This window comes from Pecten maximus, chromosome 10 (assembly GCF_902652985.1).
Source record: "Pecten maximus chromosome 10, xPecMax1.1, whole genome shotgun sequence".
Taxonomy (NCBI): Eukaryota; Metazoa; Mollusca; class Bivalvia; order Pectinida; family Pectinidae; genus Pecten; species Pecten maximus.
In genome coordinates this window covers 35,212,034-35,234,938 of record NC_047024.1, presented here as the reverse complement: position 1 = coordinate 35,234,938, position 22,905 = coordinate 35,212,034, and the positions used below count along the sequence as shown (strand labels likewise).

The following is a 22,905-nucleotide window of genomic DNA, read 5'->3' as shown; positions in this document are numbered from 1 at the left end:
TGTGTAGGCCTACTGGATTTTAGTTTTGTGATTATTCACTGATGTCAAAGGCCTACCTTACAAAATCGAGCCCCTATGAAGTTGAAAATCGTCTGCCAAGTTAGCCTAGCGACACGTGCACTGAGTTGACCGGTTAGACTGGAATCTGTTTCGAACGAAATATCCTTGGAATCGTTTCCCCTACTGTCAAGACGACTTTCATTTAGAATCTAAACGCTGGTATTCTTGTTAAATTAACGTAAATCCAGTCGATAGAAACATAAGTGTTTCCGAGGAATCGAGTCTGTCCTGGGCAATGCCCGTTCGAACCGCATCACTTCTAAATGTTAACTTTATATCATTGCGCAGAAAAAACGGTTTCGATTTTGAACAATAAGAAATTATGCAATTGTGAATAATTTGGCGATACCTACATGTACAAGCGTATATGAAATAAAAAATAAAGCCATATTTGTACAAAAACGTTCTTACATATGTGCTTGCTATTAATAACGACATCAGGAACTATATTATTCCTTCTGGAAATTTCGGCTGTTCCGGTATTTGAACTTGATGACGTCAGTGATAGGGTAAGCGGCAAATTTAAACGCGTCATAACATACACTAAATGAAAAATCTTTATGAATGTAAATATAAGCATTGAACTGTTACAAAATGGTAGTATACAGTCGATATGAATACAATTTGGGTGACAGATAAATATTTCATGTCGCCCTAACGGGCGACATTCTATTTATCTGTCACCCAAACTGTATTCATATCGACTGTATACTACCATTTGGTAACAGTTCAATGCTTAAGTAAACTGTAACACATTCTCAAGTCCCTGTGAACCTACCAGCCAAACATCTTTATTCCAGGCATTTTGGATTTTGAGAAATTGTCGACACCGTATGATGACGGACGATGTACCAGGCAGACGCTCACTTACACTTGAGTGAGTTAGCTAAAAATGTTCTGATTTGGCTTCACCTACGCATTCTTAAAACTCAGCGGTAAAAATAGACTAAACTACATTCGATACCCCTCTTCCATATACCTTGACATAAATGTACATTTGTATGTGTTTTACATTTCCAACATGACAGGACTTGTTTATAGGACACATAGACGATAATAATAGTGTTTATCAATACCCGTATCTGCCGATACCAGACCTAGGTAGCACACACGCCTCACTAACGGGAGTACGGCTGAAGGACTGTACACCGGCCAAGGTAAGTTATAATACGTGCCAGCCGTGCTAAGTCATAAAGTTAAATGATAATCCTAACACGGAACTACGTGTATAATTCCTATAACTGTCTGATTTATTTTGCGCAAGATATGCTTACTCTGCAAAAAGCTTCTTCCGGGATGCTTATTTATATTGGTTTTTACCTTCCCGTAGGCGTTAATCAGTTGAAGGTGAAGTGTGTTTACTGGTTCTGTTGATATCTATTGGAGTAGGGCGTGCTATCATTATTACTATTATTATTTTCCCGTGCATTGTGTCAGTAATTCAGATTATTATGCTACTATGAACACAACGATTTCTTTCTATCAAATGCTGTATACATAGTACCACATGCTTTGTTATTTCAGAGTGACATTTTGTTTTATTAACAATGATAATACCAATAAGCAAGAGTGATAAGTGAATTAACGTATTCATCCTAAAATTACTGATTGAATCTTGCCCGTATTGTTAGGTACGTCAAACACAATACCAGGAACTAAGACCCAGAATAAAACACAGAAACTGGACGTTCTATCAGTAAATATCTATCGTACAATTTAAATAGGGTTTTTTATTTATAATGATAATTTAGAAGTAAGCTAAAAATTCGCCGATAAATCGCCAGAATTCCGTTGCTTTTTCTTTTTTTGTAAAGTAGATGGAATGTTAAACCAAGAAAAGACAAGAACACTTATAAATGGTGCGCCAGTCTGGGATCGGGTATGATGCAGTCAGATAAAACACCCTTATTAAAATTGAAAGCAATTAATATCCAACCATGTCTCATCTTGATCTGTGATGATCCTGATGCACTTCATCAATTGCTTGGACTATATGGTGTTGTCCATAAACCAAACGTCCTCGTCATTTGACACATAACATTGCATACTCTGTGTTCACAGGTGTAGATAAATATGGCGACAGGAACACTAGCTCTTCCTCCCGGAGGTCAAATGGAAATCGTCTTCTCCTTTGACACTACGGGTTCAATGTCCTCCATTTTTGATGAGCTGCAGGGAAGATTGCAGGACATGATACAGCGCCTCCAGGCGGACATTCCAGGCATAAGAATTGGCGTCATTGCACATGGTGATTATTGCGACAAAGACGTTTTCTATTTGACCAAGGAGCTGGATCTGTGTAGCGATGTCGTGGAACTTTGTAACTTCGTGAAGGAGACGGAAGGTACCGGTGGTGGTGATGAGGATGAATGCTATGAATTGATTCTTCGAATGGCCCGAGAAAACTTCTCGTGGACTCCCATGTCGCAGAAAATACTGGTGATGATTGGAGACGCTAACCCACACGAACCCGAGTACGAGATGAATGTGGACAACATTGACTGGAAAGAGGAAGTCAGTCATCTCCGCAATAGTGTACGTACGAAGATATATTATTATAAGTATTCTGATATTAATAAAAGCCATAATTCTACCGGTTGCCGTCTAGTAGCATTCAACCATATTTTACGAAAAGTTCAAGGCACATTTTAATGATTATTCGATACCTCTAGCGTTTTTCATCTAATAAGAAACGGTAATTTCCTTAAAGAAATCACATTTCATTCTTAACATGTGATATTAATTAAAAATGTATCCCATTGCAAATAAGCATATATTAGTGTTAGTTAATTATCCTAACACTCCTACCTTTTTATCCTGTGTTTGTTATTAATACTGTAATAACATTATTGTGTTCTTCAAACAGGAAATAAAAAATAAAATAGTCAAAATAACTTCACAATTTAACCAAGATTGTTGCTTCTAGTATTAATAGACACGCGGTACATTTCCAGTGAGATACGGCATGGCATTGATCAAACTATTATATTATTCTGTAGGGAATAAAGATATATGGAGTCCAGGCATTTGATCACGAAGGTGTTGAGGACTTCTACAGGACAATGGCCGCAAACACAGACGGCCACTACCTCAAACTGGGCGAATTTTCCAACATTTGTGATTTCATAATGGCTATTTGTTATCGGGAGAGAGGCGAGGACCTTTTTACTGTACGTATATTATGCGAGAGTATTTAGAGTACATATTTTTGTTGTATTTATATAACGCTTTTAAGACTATACAGGAAAATAAAAACAGGTAATACATATTCGGTTATCAATCATTATAGCTAGATACCGGAACCCGAAGAACACCGATTCAGAAACCTTATTATCTAAGATATATGTTAATTATCGTAAATATACTTGAATGAAAATTGACATTATCATTAAATATGTTGTTGTAAACGTCATTTTACTTAATCTGTTGGTTCTAAAGCAAGATGTCTTCAGGTCAAATAGTCAAATTCGAATGAAAAGTTTTACGTTAATTTGACCTGGAAAGAACAGAAAGGCCATTTAATGTCAAGATATTGACATGAAATTGACATAATTATAGTCCATGAAACCAGATGTTGAAAATCATTTTACGGCTGTTCATCCTGTTACAAAAAAAAACAAAAACAAAACAAAAAAGTTGACATAAAAGGCTTAAATCTAACACTTATCTATTATATTTTACAGGATTTTTTGTGAATGATTCGTGATGCCTTATATAGTGTTGTCTCCTCCTATGCATTTTCCTTTTTAGCTACAAATTTGATGTAGACGATGAAATAAAACTTTCATTTCAGGGATACGAAGCTGAGGTCCGTTCAAGACATGGACCCGGGGGTATTAACAGAGAGTTGGAGGGTCTCTTTGGTACTCTCCGAAGAAACGAATCAGGGGCGAGCTATTATAGTACAACATCATCAAATCCTGTACCTGTGCCATCTATATCCACAGTCACTAGTCCGAAAATAAAGAAAAGAAAAGTGCCATCTTCATCGCAAAAACAATTACCAAGAAGCCGTCAAAATAAACTGACTGTGAAAGAAAAGTCTTCACCACTGACCAAACTAAAGCCAATTGTGAGACAAAACAGGGTAATTGTCTTTCATAGGAACAAATAGGGTGATTGTCTTTCATAGTTACAAAACAGGGTAATTGTCTTTCATAGGAGCAAAATAGGGTAATTGTGTTTCAAAGGGACAAACAGGGTAATTGTCTTTCATAGGAACAAAACAGGGTAATTGTCTTTCATAGAAGCAAAATAGGGTAATTGTGTTTCAAAGGGACAAAACAGGGTAATTGTCTTTTATATAAACAAAATAGGGTGATTGTCTTTCATAGTAGCAAAACAGGGCAATTGTCTTTCATAGGAGCAAAATATGGTAATTTTCTTTCATAAAAACAAAACAGGGTAATTGTCTTTCATAGGGACAAAACAGGGTAATTGTCTTTCATAGGGACAAAACAGGGTGATTGTCTTTCATAGGAATACACTATTTTACATTTTTATCAAATGTAAAAAGCAAAGAGCTACTGTACACTATTGGTGTAAACTCCATTGCATTACCAGCAAACCAATCTTATAAAAGGAGGAAATTTTAACTCCAATATACGAATATGTTTATATTTCCTGCCAAGGGAAACATTTTTTTAACAGGTATGTATTGGGAAATTAGTTACTAACAATCACTGGACATACATTTTTAAGAAACTACATTTTTTTCTTCCAGGTAAACGTTAGGTGTAAGGCAGACTTACAACCCATACATAGAGAGAAAGTCGCAAGCTCTTCTTTCACGTGCAGCCGTTTAGATTGGTCAACATGGCGTCTTGCATACACTCCAGTCAACGCATTTGAACCAAGTTCAAAACGAGCCTTCATTACAAAATTCGGCTGCAAATGTTTGAAACGTAAACAGCTGTTCAATGACCAATCACGGAAAACAGCGTTGTATGAGTTAGCTGTGCAAACGAAGACCCGGGGAAAGCGCCATGTGGTATATTCACGGACTGTTCCCGGGAAAGCTAACACTAGCGATTGGGAGTGCGATCTTCTCCATGGAGGGAAGAAACGTCTCCTAAACCAAATCAGGTCTGTAGTAGAGAATGGATGTAAGGTTTTTGTAAGGCGAGCATTGGTACCCAAGAGACATCAGTCGAAACTAGATACGTTAACTAAGTACAACTACGCGTGGAACCTACAGAAAGTCACGCGGAAACCTAGACCTGTAGTTCGAGATAATGTTGTCATCTCGGGTGACCCATGATCGGAACAAATTCACATGAAACTAATGTAAAAAGAACTATTTATTTATAAAACACATGGTTGAGTTTGTGCATTACTACGAATTAAAAACTTTTAAAACAAAATATATTTCTTACTATTTACAATGTTTACTATACACACCATGTAAAACACACAGATAGAATTGTTTTTAATGTCATTTCAAGTTTTTCTGACGAACTACCGTGGTAGTTAATAGTTATTACATTTTTACCAGTAAAAAAGTGATATATTTCACTAGTGAAACATATCACTCTGTCTGATATTTTAATTTTCTGATTTGACCAATCAAAACACTGCTTACAAAGGACAATGGGAAACATAAAACCTGACCCGGTATGTTTTGCTGTAAAATGTAATAAACAGAATATCTACTCACCGTAACTCACCGTTAATTACTGGTGCTGACTTCCGGTCATTTCCTGCCATATTACATCCTGGATGGTGTTAATGGTATACAAAGTTAGTGCCATGACTAAAGACGGTGGAATTCCACGAATCAACGACACAGTTGGAGAAATCGCATCCTCGTATTCTGATTCGTGTTTCTCTTCTTGAAAACTTTCCTATTGTGCCCACAGGTATTATGAATATTCTAACAGTGTCTTCAGTAATACAAAATATATTTCATGAGTGGGGCCAATATTTTGATAATTTTTTCAAAATAATAGCCGCAAGATATCCACTTTTGCATGCGTCTGGGTTTCTTTCTGTTACACTTTTCTGTGAAACACTATGATAGTCTTAAAAATATTCTAGGGTAATTGGTTTTTTATATCCAATCAACGTAGTTAGCATTTTTATTTTGTTATTTAAAGACCGTCCTTAAATGATCTTCGCTGTTGATATGACGTTAAACAATAGTAAACCAAACTTTTTAAAAAGAGGTATCATCAATATATCTTAAGATGAAATTGAAGTATTTGGTAAGGTCCAAGTCCCATGTTTTGATATCACCTAAAAATCTCCCCCAAACTTAGTAAATATAGCTCATCAGAAATCAATATGAAATTCAATCATTCTCTCGATTTTATCCAATGTTAAATTCAATTATTCTCACGATTTCAACCAATACGAAATTCAATGATTCTTTTTTATATTTGGTCGTTTCATGAAGCGCACTCTGGTATATTTTATAGCCAAATACTTACAGTATTAGTTCGTGTTAATGCTGGCAACGAAAGAGCATGAGCTGTATTATATTTGAACGGAATTGAATGCTTCGGTTATATAGCTTAAGTTGTATAACGTGAGGAAATCAGTGTGAATGGTTTGCACGCCTTTCCAATCTGGAAAAAATAATATTATTCAACACGATTTTGATAATGGCTCAGATTGTAAGTTTGCCTTAAAAATGTTCAACAATGGTGTTAATAGGAGAAATTGAACACTTAGGGTCAGTGCATATCTTTGACCACCGAAGTCAGGAAAGTTCCTTCAGCCACAGGCGTCTGCCTCAGGTTAGTATTAATAGAAAAAAAAGACCAGTCCCCTATTCCTACTATATCAACGTTGATACAGTAAGAGTACAGGCTTACGTTTTTAAAAAATACCAACCAGAGGCAGACGCCTGTGGGTGAAGGAACTTTCCTGACTTCGTTGGTTTAATATTTGCAATGACCCTATGTGCTCAAATTCTCCTATTAACACAAATGAACATTTGTTTCCTTTTAATACTTACAATACTTACCAGAGGCAAACACCCGTGTTTCAGTTCTGTACCAGACAGTTAAATTGAGCAACCACATAGGCCATACGTTCTGTACGGATGATAATTCATTAATTGGTTTAATCATATTTTATTGAAATTTGTTAACCGGCCTGATGGAGTCAATCTTGGCTGGTCCTAGAAGGACCTGTTTTGAAATCATGTCTAAAAGTTGCGAACACAAAGGGAAAAGAACAAACAAAACAAAAACAAAACAAGAAATATCTTAAAAAGATAAACGGCACAGTTTTACTGCTGGTGGTTATGATGTAAAACTGCTGGTGAAATAAATGAACGCACTAATTAGGAATGCGCAGTTTCAGCACGGATAACAAAATTATATAAGTTTGAATAATTTTTGGTGATAATAAGACTGCATTTGAACCAGGAATATGATTTTATTAATGTGTCATTTGAATACATACATCCACTTATTCAGCTTGCATTCAATCTTAACTTTGTTTCGTTTTTAACTGTATATCTGCATTTTGCATTTACCGCTACATTGACCAATCACATATTTCATCTTGACCAGTAATGCCACCTTTCGCGTCATATCCGGGACCAAAAGCAAATTATACGGCTATGCCGAAAAACACACACACACACATTTATGGTTTCTGCTTTCCGTCAGAACATAAGTCGTCCTTCCACTTATCACGACAACAACGAGTAGGCGACAACATATTCCGCAAATAGAGCTGGTGCTGTATTCACACAGGGGTTCCCTAAAAAGAAACCCTGTGATTTTCATTTCAAAAGACACTTCCTTGAATTGATGTTGTCCGAATACTGTCATAAACGAGGACTTCCCCTGTGACAAAGGTATCAACCAATATCACTTTGCTAGCTCCACGGTGCTGAGGTATTGTGTGATTTACCCAACTTGCAAACTTTTCCTCACACACAGTGACGTTGTTGAGCCTTCTACTACCCACACAGAGTATGTAACCATATTCAAATGTAACATTCAACATCATCTTCACTTCCTGTTCCTTAACTGTACGGGTACACGTCTACAGTGATAACCAATCCACACAGACATTGAGTCATAGTTATTTCATGCATGGGCAAGCAATATCTGACCTGGTGCGCCATTGTTATTGTACATGTATATTCGATGTTCTTATTCAAGTGGGTTTTTATTGTATATCATACCAGTTTCCTTGTGTACTTTCGATATCGATATTACATGCATGCTAGGTTATTGTATTTTTGTTTTTTAATTAAAAAAAAACCCCATATTTTTCTATTTCAATAAAATGTCCTATAGTCTTATTTTGCTGACAAAAAGATCAGAAATCATAAATCCAAAAGAGGAAAATCCGGAATTTTGTACCGCTATATCTATCTTTTATTTACATTCGACGTCTGTGCGTAGGTTTATGGACTGACCTTGTACAAAGTGGTAAGATATTTTCATGCTGAATCATTAATTGACTATCTAAGGAAAGCAGCTTTGTTGTGTAGATATTGACAGTTTATTTCTTGTTTCTTTTATAATTGGCCTTTGAAAGTTGTTTTAATCATTATTCTTGTTATAGCCGCCATGTTGATCGTTCGTTCAGTTCGTCGTTTAAACCGAAAGTTGCAGATTGAATGCTAATTCTTGCATTTATCTAATGGTTTATTATTTCTAATAGGGCATATTGTTTACAATATTTTATATGGCTATGGTTTACAATTAATTCAAAGCAACCTATGACCCAATGAAGATAGAATCTTTTGATAAATTATAACCCCGTCTAATCGTACAAGGGTACATGTATAACATTGTACACACGACTATAGGGATACCACAACGTACGCAGTCCAGGAGACGACTTGGTATAAGGGAGACAAACCGGACTCATCACTTTACTTTGCTTAGACGGATAATCCTACGACCGATGTGCACTTTTTGTGGTATTTCATTATGTGCAATTATGTTACCAATGTGCCACGCTTGGTTTTTAGAGACGAAGATATCTCAATTGACCTATCCTAATTCGCCTTCGTGCCTCGTCCGTTCGTAAACAATTTACATTTTCAACTTCTTCTCAGTAACCAAGAGGCCTAGATACTTGATATTTGGTCTATAGAATGCTTGGTCGAAGGGCTGTCAATATTGTTCAATTCAACGACCTTGACATTCATTTAATGTAACATGGGTCAAATATGTTTTTTTTAAGGCGATTTCTTTTTCTCGCTAAGCAAGAGGTAAAGATACCTGATGTGTGTCTTTAAAAAATCTCATTAAGCAAGAAGTTCAGATACCCGATAATGAACTTGCAGCATACTTGAGAAAAAGTATCAAGATTGGTATGATCGTAAGAGGCGACTAAATTTGGGATATTATCTTTTCTCTTCTTTCTGAACAACTTTCTTCTTCCTAATGTCTCCCTTGACAATGCCTCACTTTTGGTCTTCAGTTGAGCGTTCGCCCCTGTGAGGAAGGCTTTGGGTTATGTCCCCTGACCGAGACATACCAGAGTCATTAAAAATGGTAGTTGCTACTCCTGCTTAGCGCTCAGCATATTGGGAGTGGGACGACTGGTTCGCCCGTTGTCAGTATAATGTGACCAGGTTGGGTGTCCTGCTGGGCGTCTTCGGCAGTATGCTTCAGTGAGGTAGCTCTATAAATCGGCAAAAGTTCCGGCCTATCACAGGGGGACTTAACACGACCATACCGCAGCCTCCCAAAACACACATACACACTCACAACACGCATGCATGTCGCACGCACGGGAGGCCGTCCTTAAATGACCTTAGCTGTTAATAGGACGTTAAACAAAATAAACCAAACCAAACCAAACCTAAAACCCTTAAAGTACTTCTTTTCACTAAGCAATAGGTCCAGAGACCTAGTATTGGGCGTTGAGCATACTCGGGTGAAGAGCTATCAAGATTGTTAAAATGAATGCCCTTGAACTTCATTCAAGGTCACAGGGGTCAAATATGCTAAAATCTTTTAAACATCTTCTTTCCGAGAACCAACACATTTGGAGTTTTGTCTGTAGCATGCTGGAGTGAACAACAATCACAACATCGGCATCGATTTAAAGGTCATGGGAATCAAATCTACAAAACTATATCAAACTTTCAAAACTCAGGTGAACGTTAAGGCCAATGGGCCTCTTGTTTTTCTATTGAAAAAATTAAATTCTTTGTATTCCCACATGTCGCTGATTATTCGAAGAACAAATGTTAGTGAAAATACAATATAGAAAGAAAATAAACCCGCTATGTTAATTATGACGACCCTAACTTAAAAAGATTTTTCTGACGTAATAATTTAATCAGGAAGGAGATGAACTTATTTAGACGAAAGTCGAGTTTAACTAATTCTACACTCTTTAATACATGTATCATTTTTTTTTATCTAATTAGTGTAGGCCCTAATATAAATACTGTTTATATACAATTGCTTTGCCACCTAGGGAACGTTTCCTGGTCATCATTGATAATTCTACGTTAAATAACCTGATATGAGTATCGATTCTGAGAGGAATAGTGATGATCCACTTTATTGTTACATTTTATGCTCCTTATTCAATAATCTTTAGATTATTTTCAAATAATCAAAAGTTACAAAATCAAAATGTTGCACTCACGGTACATAGATCTATCTAATTAATACGAAAAAATACAAATAACACAGCCGTTAATTAATCTCTTTAATTTTAGCTATAGAAAGAGAAACTAAAACCTCTGGATGTTAGTGAAAGCAAATAACATACAATTTTTGTTAAGGTATAAAGCTATACGAAACGCTTGTCCTCATAATCGATCATATACTCATTATACTTGTAGGCCTATTATGGTTGCATATTGACGTCCGGTGAAGGGGAAGATGGAGGAAGGTGGAAAAGCAGACAATCTGGCGACTGTATCTTCTGATCTGACAGAGAAGAGTGCAGCCATCGACCCACGTCTGACTGAGTGTCCTGTATGTCTTGATCAACTCCGACATCCGAAATCGTTACCTTGTCTTCACACATTCTGTGAAGAATGCCTCGACATCTACATCACACAGAAGCCAGATACACTAACCAATTCCTTCCCCTGTCCAATCTGTCGGTTGGAAACCGTACCAGTGGACCCGAAAGAGGAGAGAGGAAACTGGGCCAAACAATTCCCGACCAACAACCTCATTGTTGAAATGTCTAAAATGTGTTCCCGAGAATCACAAGTATACGAATGCGATCCATGCAAGAAAAGGAATGTAAGGAATATTGCAGCAAAAGTTTGGTGGAAAGAGTACAATCGCTTTCTATGTGATGCATGCCTTGATAAACTCCGGGACGTCATAGACGATGACCATACGCTAGTGGAAGTGACATCGGGGCAGAAATTCCTCTCATCAACTTCTCCAACATGCACCTACTGTCCGAAACACAAGAAGGAGACGGACCTGTACTGTGAGGATCACCAGTCTGTATGTTGCTCTACGTGTATAGCTGTCGCCCACAGACGATGTGAGGTAGTCACGACGCTGTCCGAGCATGGAGACAAAGTCCGAAGTAGCACCCAAATACAGGACATGCGCTCTGAACTTCAAGAAGTAGCGGTAAATATGGAATCCCTTGCTAAACATATCAAAAGGCAAACACAGAATCTTGGCGACGGAAGAGACGTTGTAATGGAACAGATGACAGATTTGCGTCAGAGATTCGAGACACACCTGAACAAATTACAGGAGGACATTACCGATGAACTGGACACTACGTACAAGGAAGAGAAAAAAAAACTTGATGACATGTTAAACAAGTGCGAGCGGATGTACATGGGTATCAAAACAACGCAGGCTTTGTCGGAGAGTGATGTAATTCAAGATGATGACATGCAAATGGTGTCATTTCTTCATAGAGGTTGTTTGGAAATAAGATCTTGCAAAAACATTATGCCACAAGTAGTCCAGGCGTTAACTTCCGTGGAAATTAGTCTCGACTATGAAGATGCATTGTTTATGGACGATGCGACACCCATACTAGGGAGATTACATATCACTCGAACAAGACGGGGATTTCTATTTAAACAGCTGTGTCATGCTGAGGCGAAAGAGGTAGGAAAACTGTGCATAAAGACTGCTTCTGATCAAAAGAGATGCCAGGTGACGGGACTGTTATACCTATCGAACGGACACATCATATTGGCGGATGGTGGCAACAATAAGGTAAAACTCTTCCAGGAAAATGGAGAGTTACTTGATGAACTGCCTCTTCAAGGACAACCTTGGGATTTGTGCATGGTAGCCAAAAACACTGTGGCCGTTACCATGCAAAGCAAACAGCTGATATCAAAGATCAGAATGAAATCTTCGAAGCTTAAACTATATCGAAACGCTGATATCAAGACTGGAAAGCCATGTCACGGAATAACGTACACTGATGGTCAATATGTTCTGACAGCAGCACTCGCATCTGAAATATACTGCTTGACAAAAGATGATTTGGCTCTGCATAAGCTTACTTCGTATCCCTACTATCTCGCTAACGACTCGATTAGCAATGATGTTATAGGCAGTGTATACACCTCCACTGTAGATGACACCGCTGTGTTCCGACTTTCACCTGACGGGGTAATCACAGAAATTACAAAGGTGGGACTTTTGAAAGGCGGAAACGGAGTGGATGTTGACGGGGAAGGAAACGTGTACGTCTGTGGCAGGATTTCAAATAACGTTGTTCAAATCTCGCGAGACGGAACAGTTCGAGAACTCGTCAATTCAGAAGATTTACAACAACCATACACATTATCTATATACGGTAGCAAACTTGTTTTGTCAAATGCTGCCTCTGACACAAGCAATCATATCACAATATACGAGTTATTTTGATGCATAGATAAATCAGATTCAACGGAAACAAATCTGCGTTCATGCGTTGTGGGGTTGTTCATAATCAGCACGTCGCTGTGATATGGGCTATATATGAAATGCTTTCCAATGCTTTCTGTGAAAACAACTGCGAAAGCAACTGTGAAAACAACTGTGAAAAAACTGTGAAAACATCTTAATCAGAACAGAAAAAAAGACTTCTCTAATTAGCAGCTAGTCACCAGCAAAATATGTATTGTGTGGAAAACTCTTTTGGGGCCTTGATTTTACGTTCTAGATGATTATATCCAATCGACGCAGTAGACATTTTTTCGCTTGTTTTTTTTTAAAGTCCTACATCATCATCAATAAATCTAATTTTGATATGAACTTCGAATCAGCCTTGTATGAAAAGTGTTGGCCAAGAGTTGAGCACAAGTATCACCTCTAAAGTGTGTACAAATTCTTTCCAACAAATGTTATTTTTGACCAATATGATTTCAATCATTCTCACTATGTGAGATAATTATTGTAACTTGTAACTTATTTTATAGTATATATATATGTTGATTGTGATATATTGAGTGGATGATGATGATGATGATGATGATGATCGATGATGATCATGATGATGATTATCATGATGATGATCGTGATGATGTACACTGTAGGTATAGGTGTGGTTACTACATTGTATGTTAAATATTTAAGAATTAATGTGTGTAAAGGAATTGAATGTGTAGCATGAAAAGGATGATATAATGAACTATGATGATGATATCGATGATAATGATGATATCATATATGTGATGTGATTATGATCTTATGTGCGAGTGTAAGTGTATATGTTATATTTATGTTTTTACTATGCTGAAAAAAACTTGAAAAATAAAATAAATACAAAAAAAAAATTCTCACGATTTCAACCAATAATTTATTAACATGTTTCGGTGTTAGGTATCTGCTGATTCCCGGCTGAAGTTTAGATAGGGACTGACCGAGAACACCAGATACCGGCATTAAATGTCTATTCTGAATTACCGTCGTCTACAGTAGAAAATATGTGTCCGTCGTCGTCTATTTCCAGTTATGTCCCTTTATCCGTCGTCTCTGTTGGGGAAACAACTGTAGCCCTAGTCGGGGGTTCTTGTTCCGTGTGAGAGAGAGTGCAGTATGCGAGTTAATTGTATTTGTAGGCCTTGTATTGTTGAGTGTTCTGTTTAATTTCCTGTCGTGTAAATTAATATCTAAGTTGAATATATCCGCTTGTTGTTTGTCTTTTGCCACGTCATGCTGGAGATACATACCGGTATATATACTAATTAAAACTTGTTTTAATGTAATTTATGCAGGCAAACTAATAGTATTATAAATCAAGTTGATCATATTGATATGGAAGGAGGCATGTTTGAGGGATGTGTGAAGAGGTCAAGCTTCATCAGTGTCGCGCATTAATTTGTCGCTATTTTTAGACTGCTATATATATAAACCGATGACGCAGTTGTTTACACACAGAAGCTGAAGAAAACATGGCGGAACAAGGTGCGTACGGTCAAGGCCAACCTATTTTATTGTACTTTTGCACCAAGTATTTTAACTACTTTGACTAAGTTCTATTTTGTATGTTTCCGTTAGTGAAATGGCTTCTGTTTTGGTTCTGGGTCACAGTTTTGTTAGACGTTTAGATGATACATTGTCGGGTTCATGGACGAATCTTGGATTCGACCCGGACAAAGTTCAGATAACTTGTGTTGGAAAAAGTGGAGGTAGACTTCGTCACATGTATGCTAGATGGATATCTAACATTATACAGGACGTTAAACCTTCAGTAGTGTTACTCCAGATTGGAGGAAACGACCTAGATCGTTTTGACTTTGATACGGTGAAGGACACAATAGTGACCGACCTAATTTCTATAGCCGAGTGGTTGTTGGCGGGATTCCGAGTACAACAAGTTGGCTTTATGCAGTTGTTTTATAGACAGTCTACAAGATCTATGCCGGTACATATTTATAATGAACATGTTGACTTTGTTAATAATGCTCTTAAACAGCGGTGTGTTGGTTCGACTGACTATTTTTATTGGAGACACAAAGGTCTAAAAGATGGCGTGTTCGAAGATTTGTGTAGAGATGGTGTTCATTTATCTGCTAATGGTATGCGCAAGTACAGTTACTCTGTGCGGGGAGCCGCCCTGCAGGGCCTACGATTGGCTGCTGCTTCCACGTGATACACTTCCATTTCCCGATAAGGTAATGTCATGCATATTCATTACTTAGTGTCGGGGCTGAATATTATGGGATTAACAGTATTGTTGTCTTGCCCATGCGCAGAATCATGTTTTGTATTTCCGCCCAACTTGAGGCTGGCTACACGCGTGTTAATTGAAGACCGTGTGTGTATACTTTGGCTCTTTTCTTATATAAGCTGTCTTCCAAATGTAAGTCTTAATGACTTTCCTTTTCGTTGATGCAGTATTATTTTCATTTCATTTTGTCTGGCACATGATCTTATTTACGATTATAGTGTTTTTGTTGTTATGACACGTGTGTACATGTAACATGAGACACGCCACGACACGTGGACAATCGCTGTAATGGAACAGTTGAATTCCTATAATATGTACACTGTCGTCTGTTACCTTACTTTCTAAGTAAGTGTGTTGGGTTTATTTAAAGATAATGCACAGCTATGTCCAACATCCCGACTTTTGTCTGGGTTTTGTACATGTTTCAATGTTTTGTACACTAGTAAATATAGGCCTATATCTAGGTCACGTTTGTTTACATGTGAGTTCACATGTTTTGTGTTGACACTAAGTCTATGTTCAAATTGTTGACGCGTGTTTTGTGTACAAGTGAGTTCACTTGTGTTTTGACTCTGTTCCGTTATGGGTTTTTGCGTGTTACGCAAATTCCTACACATGTGAGTTCACATGATTGTTGACAGAGTCGACGCCTGTGATAACAGGCACACGCACAGTGTTATAAATGATGTATTCAAGTTTTCTTGGTCAGAAGGTTAGCCTTTTTCCTATTTTCAAAAAATTGTAGCTTGGCTAGCCAGGGTCTGTTGTAATGTTAATTGATTTGAAGACAGAACTTTTACTAGTAGTTTAATTGTGTTACATAGTAGCTATATGGTGTGATGGATAATTTCTAATTCAGAATTATATGGCTATTGTGTCTTGAGTTCTAGGCACTAAATTTCTTTACCTTTAGCAATACATCAGTATAATTTGATATATATCATCGCATATATATTCACATTAACAGATTGGATATGTTAGTTTCACACCATTTTTATAGCAGTCTATAAAAAAAAAAAAAAAAAAAAAAAAGACAAAGCGTACGGTTTGTACCACAGATACTTTCTATGCTCCTCGTTTTCAGAACATGTGGCAGGACCAATCCGCAGAACCCGGAGAAGGGCTGCATTACAACATAGTCTCGTGGGCAGTAGGACAAGACATACAGAATCGTCTGCTCCTCCTGTCCAAATTTTGCCAACCGCAAATGAAAATGCTCAGGATGTTTCAATGGTGACAGGCCATGTTAACCCGTCGCCCAACAATACAACACAGACAGAGGCTAATTTGGCTAATGCCTTGCCAGTTCAACCTCCCACACCGGTCAACATGTCCTCTGCCTTGCCCTCAACACAGGCGATTGCTGCAGAACTTTTTCGGCAGATGAAGGAAGAGGGTTACATGATGAGGGTCCCTACCGGGGACAATGTAGCTTCTCAAGCAGACATATTAAATAACAGACTGTCAACAGGATATGTCCCCGCTGCAGCTGCAGGGGGTCCATCAAGTGTACCTACAGACCCCATCAGAATGGCAATGCAACAAGAGGGATCAATGCATATGGACAGTTCCAGTTTTCAAAGTGACACACAACAGAGAAGGCCTGGACAATTTCGGTCAGACAATCAATTTCAAATGCCAATTTCTGCAGCTCTAGCAAATATAACTGGTGAGGGAGCATCTACCTATACTAATAGCAGCATTTCCCGGCCTCTTGACCTTCACGTTGATACTAAAATTAAAGCAAAAATACTTGCAGATGAATTTGTAGATTTTGGAATTCTACTCAACAAATCCTCTGAAAGTGAACAATTCAAGATCCAATTGAATGGGTCGGAATTGGCCATTGTGCCAAAACAAAAGAGTTTTAGTATCAAAACAATTGAGCAGTGGTTATCTGCATTTCATGTTTTTGTCTCTATTTATGTACAAAACCATGTTCAGGCTATTTCATCGCTGATGAAATATGCTGACATAGTGCAGACGTTAAACAGGAGGTCGGGACTTGCTGCTGCTATGTACTATGATAGCCATTTTCGCCGCTGGCATCAACTTTACCCTTTTATGTCATGGGGGGATATGCACTCAGAATTTTATTTGGAGGCGACAGCCATTGGGTTGAAACAAGCTACACGATCGCCCCAGTTGCAGCAGCCCTTTCTTGCTAAAGGAAATACCTTCCCAAAAGGAATTTGTTGGCCATTCAACAAAACGGGAAATTGTAAAAAGGGCTCCCGCTGCAAATTCCCTCATGTCTGCTCCAATTGTGGAGGAGGGCATCCCGTCAAACAGTGCAAGTCGCCGTCCTCGGCCACTTCAGACTCCTCCAAAGGTAGTCCAAACGGGCAGGGCAATGCCAACCCCAATCAGCGTACACAAACTAAACCTCCCAACAAGCAGTAACCTTCCAACCCCCATTGATGTCCCACAGTTTTTTGCTCATTTAAAAGGTTATCCAGATGAACAATTTCAATTTTTATATTCAGGTTTCACATATGGTTTTTCATTACAATATCAAGGGCTGCGTTCTTTTCGGCTTTCAAAAAATCTTAAATCTGCACTTGACAATATCCCAGTTCTAAAACAAAAAATTGATAGTGAAAAGGCGCAGGGCCGTATTCAGGGCCCATTTGATAATCCACCCTTTCCAAATCTCCAGGTTTCTCCATTGGGTTTGGTCCCCAAAAAAGAACCAAATGAATTCCGGGTTATACACCACTTGTCATATCCTGAGGGATCATCCATCAATGATGGTATTGACCCAGACGACTCTACTGTTTCTTACCAAACTATTGATAATGCGATAGCCCTCATAAAAAAATTTGGGTCTGGAGCTTTACTAGCGAAATCTGATATCGAGTCAGCTTTTAGGCTGATCCCTATCCATCCCAATGACTATGAGTTGTTAGGTTTCCAGATTGATGGAAAATTTTATTTTGATAAAGTATTACCAATGGGCTGTTCGATTTCTTGTCGATTATTTGAAGCTTTCAGCTCAGCAATACACTGGATAATGGGAAACTAAGTATCAGGTGGCAGGTATGGTGCATATTTTAGATGATTTTCTGTTCGTTGGTCCACCAGCAGGAAATACTAAATGTATGGAAGATATTTCAAATTTTCTAAAATTTTGTAGTCAGACCAACATTCCCATCAAACAAAGTAAAACGGTTCACCCTTGTACTCTATTAACTTTTTTAGGAATAGAGGTAGACAGTGTTAACATGGAAGCCAGACTTCCTATGGAAAAAGTTATCAAAGCTCGGCAATTATTACAGAAGTTTAGGTGTCGACATAAAGTAACTTTAAGAGAACTACAATCCCTGATTGGAGTACTTAACTTTGCTTGTAAGGTAGTATCTCCTGGCCGTACATTTTTACGGCGTCTGATCAATTTGACTAGAGGTCTTCAGAAGCCCCATCACCATATTCGTTTGAATAAGGAAGCAAAAGCTGATTTGGCAGCTTGGAAACTTTTCATTGACTCATTCAATGGTGTTTCCATGTTTTTGGACGATCAAAGGGTCGCATCAACACATTTACAATTTTTTACTGACGCCAGCAATCTGGGTTTTGGGGCCCTTTACCAAAAATCTTGGTTTTACGGGTCATGGCCTTCATCTTTTACTTCTTATCATATTACAGTAAAAGAGTTTTTTGCCATTGTTTTGGCAATTGAAATATGGGGCCCATCATTACGCAATGGATGTGTTGTTTTGCACTGTGACAATATGGCTGTAGTTGATATCATCAACAAACAAACTAGCAAAGATCATATTTTGATGATCTTGACGCGTCGTTTTGTAGTAGCTGCATTGCGTTTGAACATTCTTTTCTCTGCAAAACACATTCCTGGAAAAAAGAATATTTTGGCTGACCATCTGTCTCGTTTACAGGTGGACTTATTCCGGCAGGTGGCTCCTTACATGGAACAACACCCAACACCAATTCCGGGTCACCTTCTGAAAATTTGAGCAGGTCATTGGTACATCTGTTGTCAAAATCAACATCACCACAAACAAGGCGTACATACAACAGAGCGTACCAGTTGTTACAACAGTTCCTGGTAAATACCAATCAAGCTCTTCCTATTATACCTACTAATGTTGGTACAATAGCCTATTTTGTCACCCATTTATATGAAATCGGTCTAGCCTCTTCTACGATTTCTACTTACATGGCTGCTATAGGATATCTGAATAAGCTTGCTGGTGGTTCTGATCCTACTCAGTCATTCATCATTAAAAAGCTACTAACGGGGGTACAACGTGTCTCATCACGGTCTGACAGTCGTCTACCTATTACCCCAGGCATTTTATCTAAGTTAGTGGCATCACTGCCACATGTTTGTCAAACAAATTATCAAATACACCTCCTTAGGGCTATGTTCCTCCTGGCATTCCATGCATTGCTTCGCGTTGGGGAAATGACCTTAAATAAGTCAGCATCTCATGTAATCCAGTTGCAGGATGCTAAGTTCTTATATAATCCCAATGGCTGTCCCTCCGAACTTGAAATTACGTTTCGATCATTTAAAGGACACTATAACATCCGTCCTATTACACTATCGATACAATGTAAACCAGCTAATGCTGCCACTTGCCCAGTCGTTGCTCTTCATGAATATTTAAAGCTTCGTGGTCAGGCGGAAGGGCCACTCTTTTGTTTTCCAAACTGTGTACCAGTCACATACTCTTACTTTAGTAATTGTCTGCAGAGCTCTCTAGCTTGGGCTGGCTTAGCCCATCTTCCTTATTCCAGCCACAGTTTTAGAATAGGGGCAGCCAGTTATGCTGCTGCTATGGGTTTGCCAGATGAAGAAATACAACATATGGGCAGGTGGCATTCATTGGCTTTTAAAAGGTACATTAGAATGCCAACTTTTTATGACTTGTGATCAATTAGTGTGTGCAAGCTGCTGGGCATAGGGTCGAGTAGCAAGGGTCGAGAAGTGATTGTAATAATCCAAAGGCCAAGTTTTTGTTATTAATTGTGTAATCATACATTTTCCTTCTGGGCATTGGGTCGGGAAGGCTTAATGTTTTGTGGTAGCTAGGTATTTGTACCAACTCAAGTCTAATCTTATAGATTAGATATTAAAAAATGTACTTAAATTTGATTGTGTGCCTGTCCCTTCTAGGCATAGGGTCGAGAAGGTGGTAGGTACAATTGTATAGATACATTGTTTGTATCTCGGATTTATGTTAGTTTGTATTTTATTGGTTTTTTCTTACCAATTTTTGTAATATTGGCCACTTGGTCTTTTTTGTATTGTCCCTTTCTTCGGGTCATGTAACCAAAATGGTTAGAATTTTCCTAAGGCAGACAAATATGTGCTGCAACTGAAATGGTCTTCTTAAGTGCTCCGCACTTAACGCACATTTATCTCCTTATCTTCAGGCATAGGGTCTGGATTATACTACTCTACATATTTTAAGAAAAATATATGTTCAGCTGCTTAATTTTGAAGCTTGCTTCGTTGGTGTTAATATCCATCTACTTCTGGGCATAGGGTCAGGAAGTGATGGATATATTTTTTATCCTATTATGATAAAGAGATGATAACAATATGCAATCTAACCCTCAGTTGTATCAACTGCTAGTCGATTTTGTAGTCTTATGTTTTATATTACCGAAAACATTTAATTCCTTGGTTATAAGGTTAAGGCTAACCATCAGGGCTGCGGATGGGGGATGATTTCTGTAACACCAATATTACAGGTTTATGTACATGTGTTTACAGAAATCATTGTGGCGGGTTTTGACCCCCATCTAAGACTTTTAAGGAAAGAATTGTTATCTATGATGTTATATTCTTAACATCCGTCGTTTAATATAATAAACGGCCATTTTCAATTCAACATTAATTGTCTTTGTTCTTATTTAATTTGCTTGTAAAAGTCTTACAAGCTTGCCTTGATGGTTGCCCTGTATAAATACTAATTAAAACTTGTTTTAATGTAATTTATGCAGGCAAACTAATAGTATTATAAATCAAGTTGATCATATTGATATGGAAGGAGGCATGTTTGAGGGATGTGTGAAGAGGTCAAGCTTCATCAGTGTCGCGCATTAATTTGTCGCTATTTTTAGACTGCTATATATATAAACCGATGACGCAGTTGTTTACACACAGAAGCTGAAGAAAACATGGCGGAACAAGGTGCGTACGGTCAAGGCCAACCTATTTTATTGTACTTTTGCACCAAGTATTTTAACTACTTTGACTAAGTTCTATTTTGCCCACCACCTTCCCCTTACTGCCTCCTTTCCGAAGTTGTCAATACCATATTATGATTTTAATAGGTATTTAACGAACATCAATTATCATTTTAAACCTATGTTAGTATGTGTCGTATGATTGTAAATTGTGAATTCTGCAGAGATAATCTCTGTAGAATCTCTTGTATATCTGTATGATAACTATAAAATTGTATGTATACATGTACTTGATGAAGCTGGTTTTGACCCATTTTAGACTTTTTAACTCATATGTCTATATCCATATGAGAACTTAATTTTTAAGTATACTTGTACTTGATGGGGTTTTGACCCCCATCTAAGACTTTTAAGGAAAGAATTGTTATCTATGATGTTATATTCTTAACATCCGTCGTTTAATATAATAAACGGCCATTTTCAATTCAACATTAATTGTCTTTGTTCTTATTTAATTTGCTTGTAAAAGTCTTACAAGCTTGCCTTGATGGTTGCCCTGTATAAATAGATATGTATAGCACACACGGAACCCAGTCCTAGGACCCGAGAAAACCTATCCACTATACGAAAACTGTTACATAAAGCATGACACGTCGGCCGAGTACCTCTCTTTCGTGTTAACAATAACCTTTAGCTGTAACCGACCATATACAACCAAGATTGTATTATGTGCATATAGAGAATTGACATCTTGATAAATATCAAGACGTAATTCTGAGTTGGCTATGTTGGGTTTTTTTTTTTTTTTTATATATATATATATTTTGCATATCTAAATTGATATCTCTACCGTTAGTGTGCCTATGGTGTGTATAGTGATACGTGACTACGTGTTGAGAACGTATTGAACAGTTCCAACGGCTTAAATTTCGCTGCGGTAGATCAATATCCTTTGATAATATATATATTTTTTTTAATAATTCATTTTTTATCATGAAATCATAGGTGTATAATACATATATTTAGAATTGGTGGTAAGAATATAATGAGATATGCGATATTGAAGCCATTGAAGTTTAGTATTTTTTGTTACTTTACGTGGAATATTGTATATTTTACTCCATTCTCCTTCATCAAATAGGAGCTGTTCATTCCATTTTGATTTGCCAGTAGCAACAGTGTCTGTTTTATTAAAATATTATAAAAGAGTTTTGAATCACTGATACTTGAGAGAAAACACTGTATATTAGGAGGTAGCAAAGGGCGAATAACTGGTGGGATATTTTGGGGTAGAGGGTCTGGCAGACATTTTCGAACTGTTGATATTAATCCTTGGACCTGAAGAAAATTTGTATTCGTTGATATCTTTGTGAAAGTTCTTCAAATGAATAGAAAGTTATGTCCTCTGAAATCTTTAGGTCTGCAATTGTACGTATTCCTGATTTATACCATGATTTATAGAACACAGGTTTACCAGCAACAGTTATGTCCTTATTATGCCAAATGCACTAAGTCAAATATGAATTTTGTTGGGGTTCTTTAATTTCCTTAGAGTTAATCAATTTATACCAGGCATGAAAAATGTCCTTCCAAAAA

The 22,905-nt window shown here is 37.6% G+C and overlaps 4 protein-coding genes across 6 annotated transcripts; all 4 read left to right on the top strand.

Annotated features, from left to right (window-relative positions):
- Positions 1-838: 838 nt before the first annotated feature.
- Positions 839-5,423, top strand: LOC117336410. Its single transcript, XM_033896919.1, has 5 exons — positions 839-1,217; positions 2,122-2,595; positions 3,060-3,230; positions 3,854-4,147; positions 4,784-5,423. Exons 2-5 carry the CDS (start codon positions 2,134-2,136, stop codon positions 5,318-5,320), a joined length of 1,464 nt encoding a protein of 487 aa, XP_033752810.1. The 5' UTR covers positions 839-1,217; positions 2,122-2,133; the 3' UTR covers positions 5,321-5,423.
- A 2,967-nt stretch (positions 5,424-8,390) lies between these two features.
- On the top strand, positions 8,391-13,232 carry LOC117335632. The gene is made up of 2 exons (XM_033895758.1): positions 8,391-8,453; positions 10,838-13,232. The coding sequence occupies exon 2, from the start codon at positions 10,878-10,880 to the stop codon at positions 12,861-12,863; it is 1,986 nt and encodes a 661-aa protein (XP_033751649.1). The 5' UTR covers positions 8,391-8,453; positions 10,838-10,877; the 3' UTR covers positions 12,864-13,232.
- A 1,227-nt stretch (positions 13,233-14,459) lies between these two features.
- Positions 14,460-21,798, top strand: LOC117335633. Of its 3 annotated transcripts, none has more exons than XM_033895762.1 (3): positions 14,460-15,094; positions 16,235-16,819; positions 19,047-21,798. In XM_033895762.1, the coding sequence occupies exons 2-3, from the start codon at positions 16,381-16,383 to the stop codon at positions 20,045-20,047; spliced, it is 1,440 nt and encodes a 479-aa protein (XP_033751653.1). In that variant the 5' UTR covers positions 14,460-15,094; positions 16,235-16,380; the 3' UTR covers positions 20,048-21,798. The 3 variants fall into 3 exon arrangements, with proteins under 3 accessions (XP_033751653.1, XP_033751652.1, XP_033751651.1); XM_033895761.1 differs by having other exon boundaries at positions 14,460-15,282; XM_033895760.1 differs by having other exon boundaries at positions 14,460-16,819.
- Positions 14,482-15,072, top strand: LOC117336654. Its single transcript, XM_033897263.1, has one exon. The coding sequence runs from the start codon at positions 14,482-14,484 to the stop codon at positions 15,070-15,072; it is 591 nt and encodes a 196-aa protein (XP_033753154.1).
- Positions 21,799-22,905: the final 1,107 nt, after the last annotated feature.

Coding starts and splice junctions, on each gene's coding strand:
- LOC117336410 (XM_033896919.1), top strand. CDS start 2,134: ATGGCGACAGGAACACTAGCTCTTCCTCCCGGAGGTCAAATGGAAATC. Junction 2,596..3,059: donor TCAGTCATCTCCGCAATAGT/GTACGTACGAAG, acceptor ATTATTCTGTAG/GGAATAAAGATATATGGAGT. Junction 3,231..3,853: donor GAGGCGAGGACCTTTTTACT/GTACGTATATTA, acceptor CTTTCATTTCAG/GGATACGAAGCTGAGGTCCG.
- LOC117335632 (XM_033895758.1), top strand. CDS start 10,878: ATGGAGGAAGGTGGAAAAGCAGACAATCTGGCGACTGTATCTTCTGAT.
- LOC117336654 (XM_033897263.1), top strand. CDS start 14,482: ATGGCTTCTGTTTTGGTTCTGGGTCACAGTTTTGTTAGACGTTTAGAT.
- LOC117335633 (XM_033895762.1), top strand. CDS start 16,381: ATGGTGACAGGCCATGTTAACCCGTCGCCCAACAATACAACACAGACA. Junction 16,820..19,046: donor AGCTCTAGCAAATATAACTG/GTGAGGGAGCAT, acceptor TCTCGTTTACAG/GTGGACTTATTCCGGCAGGT.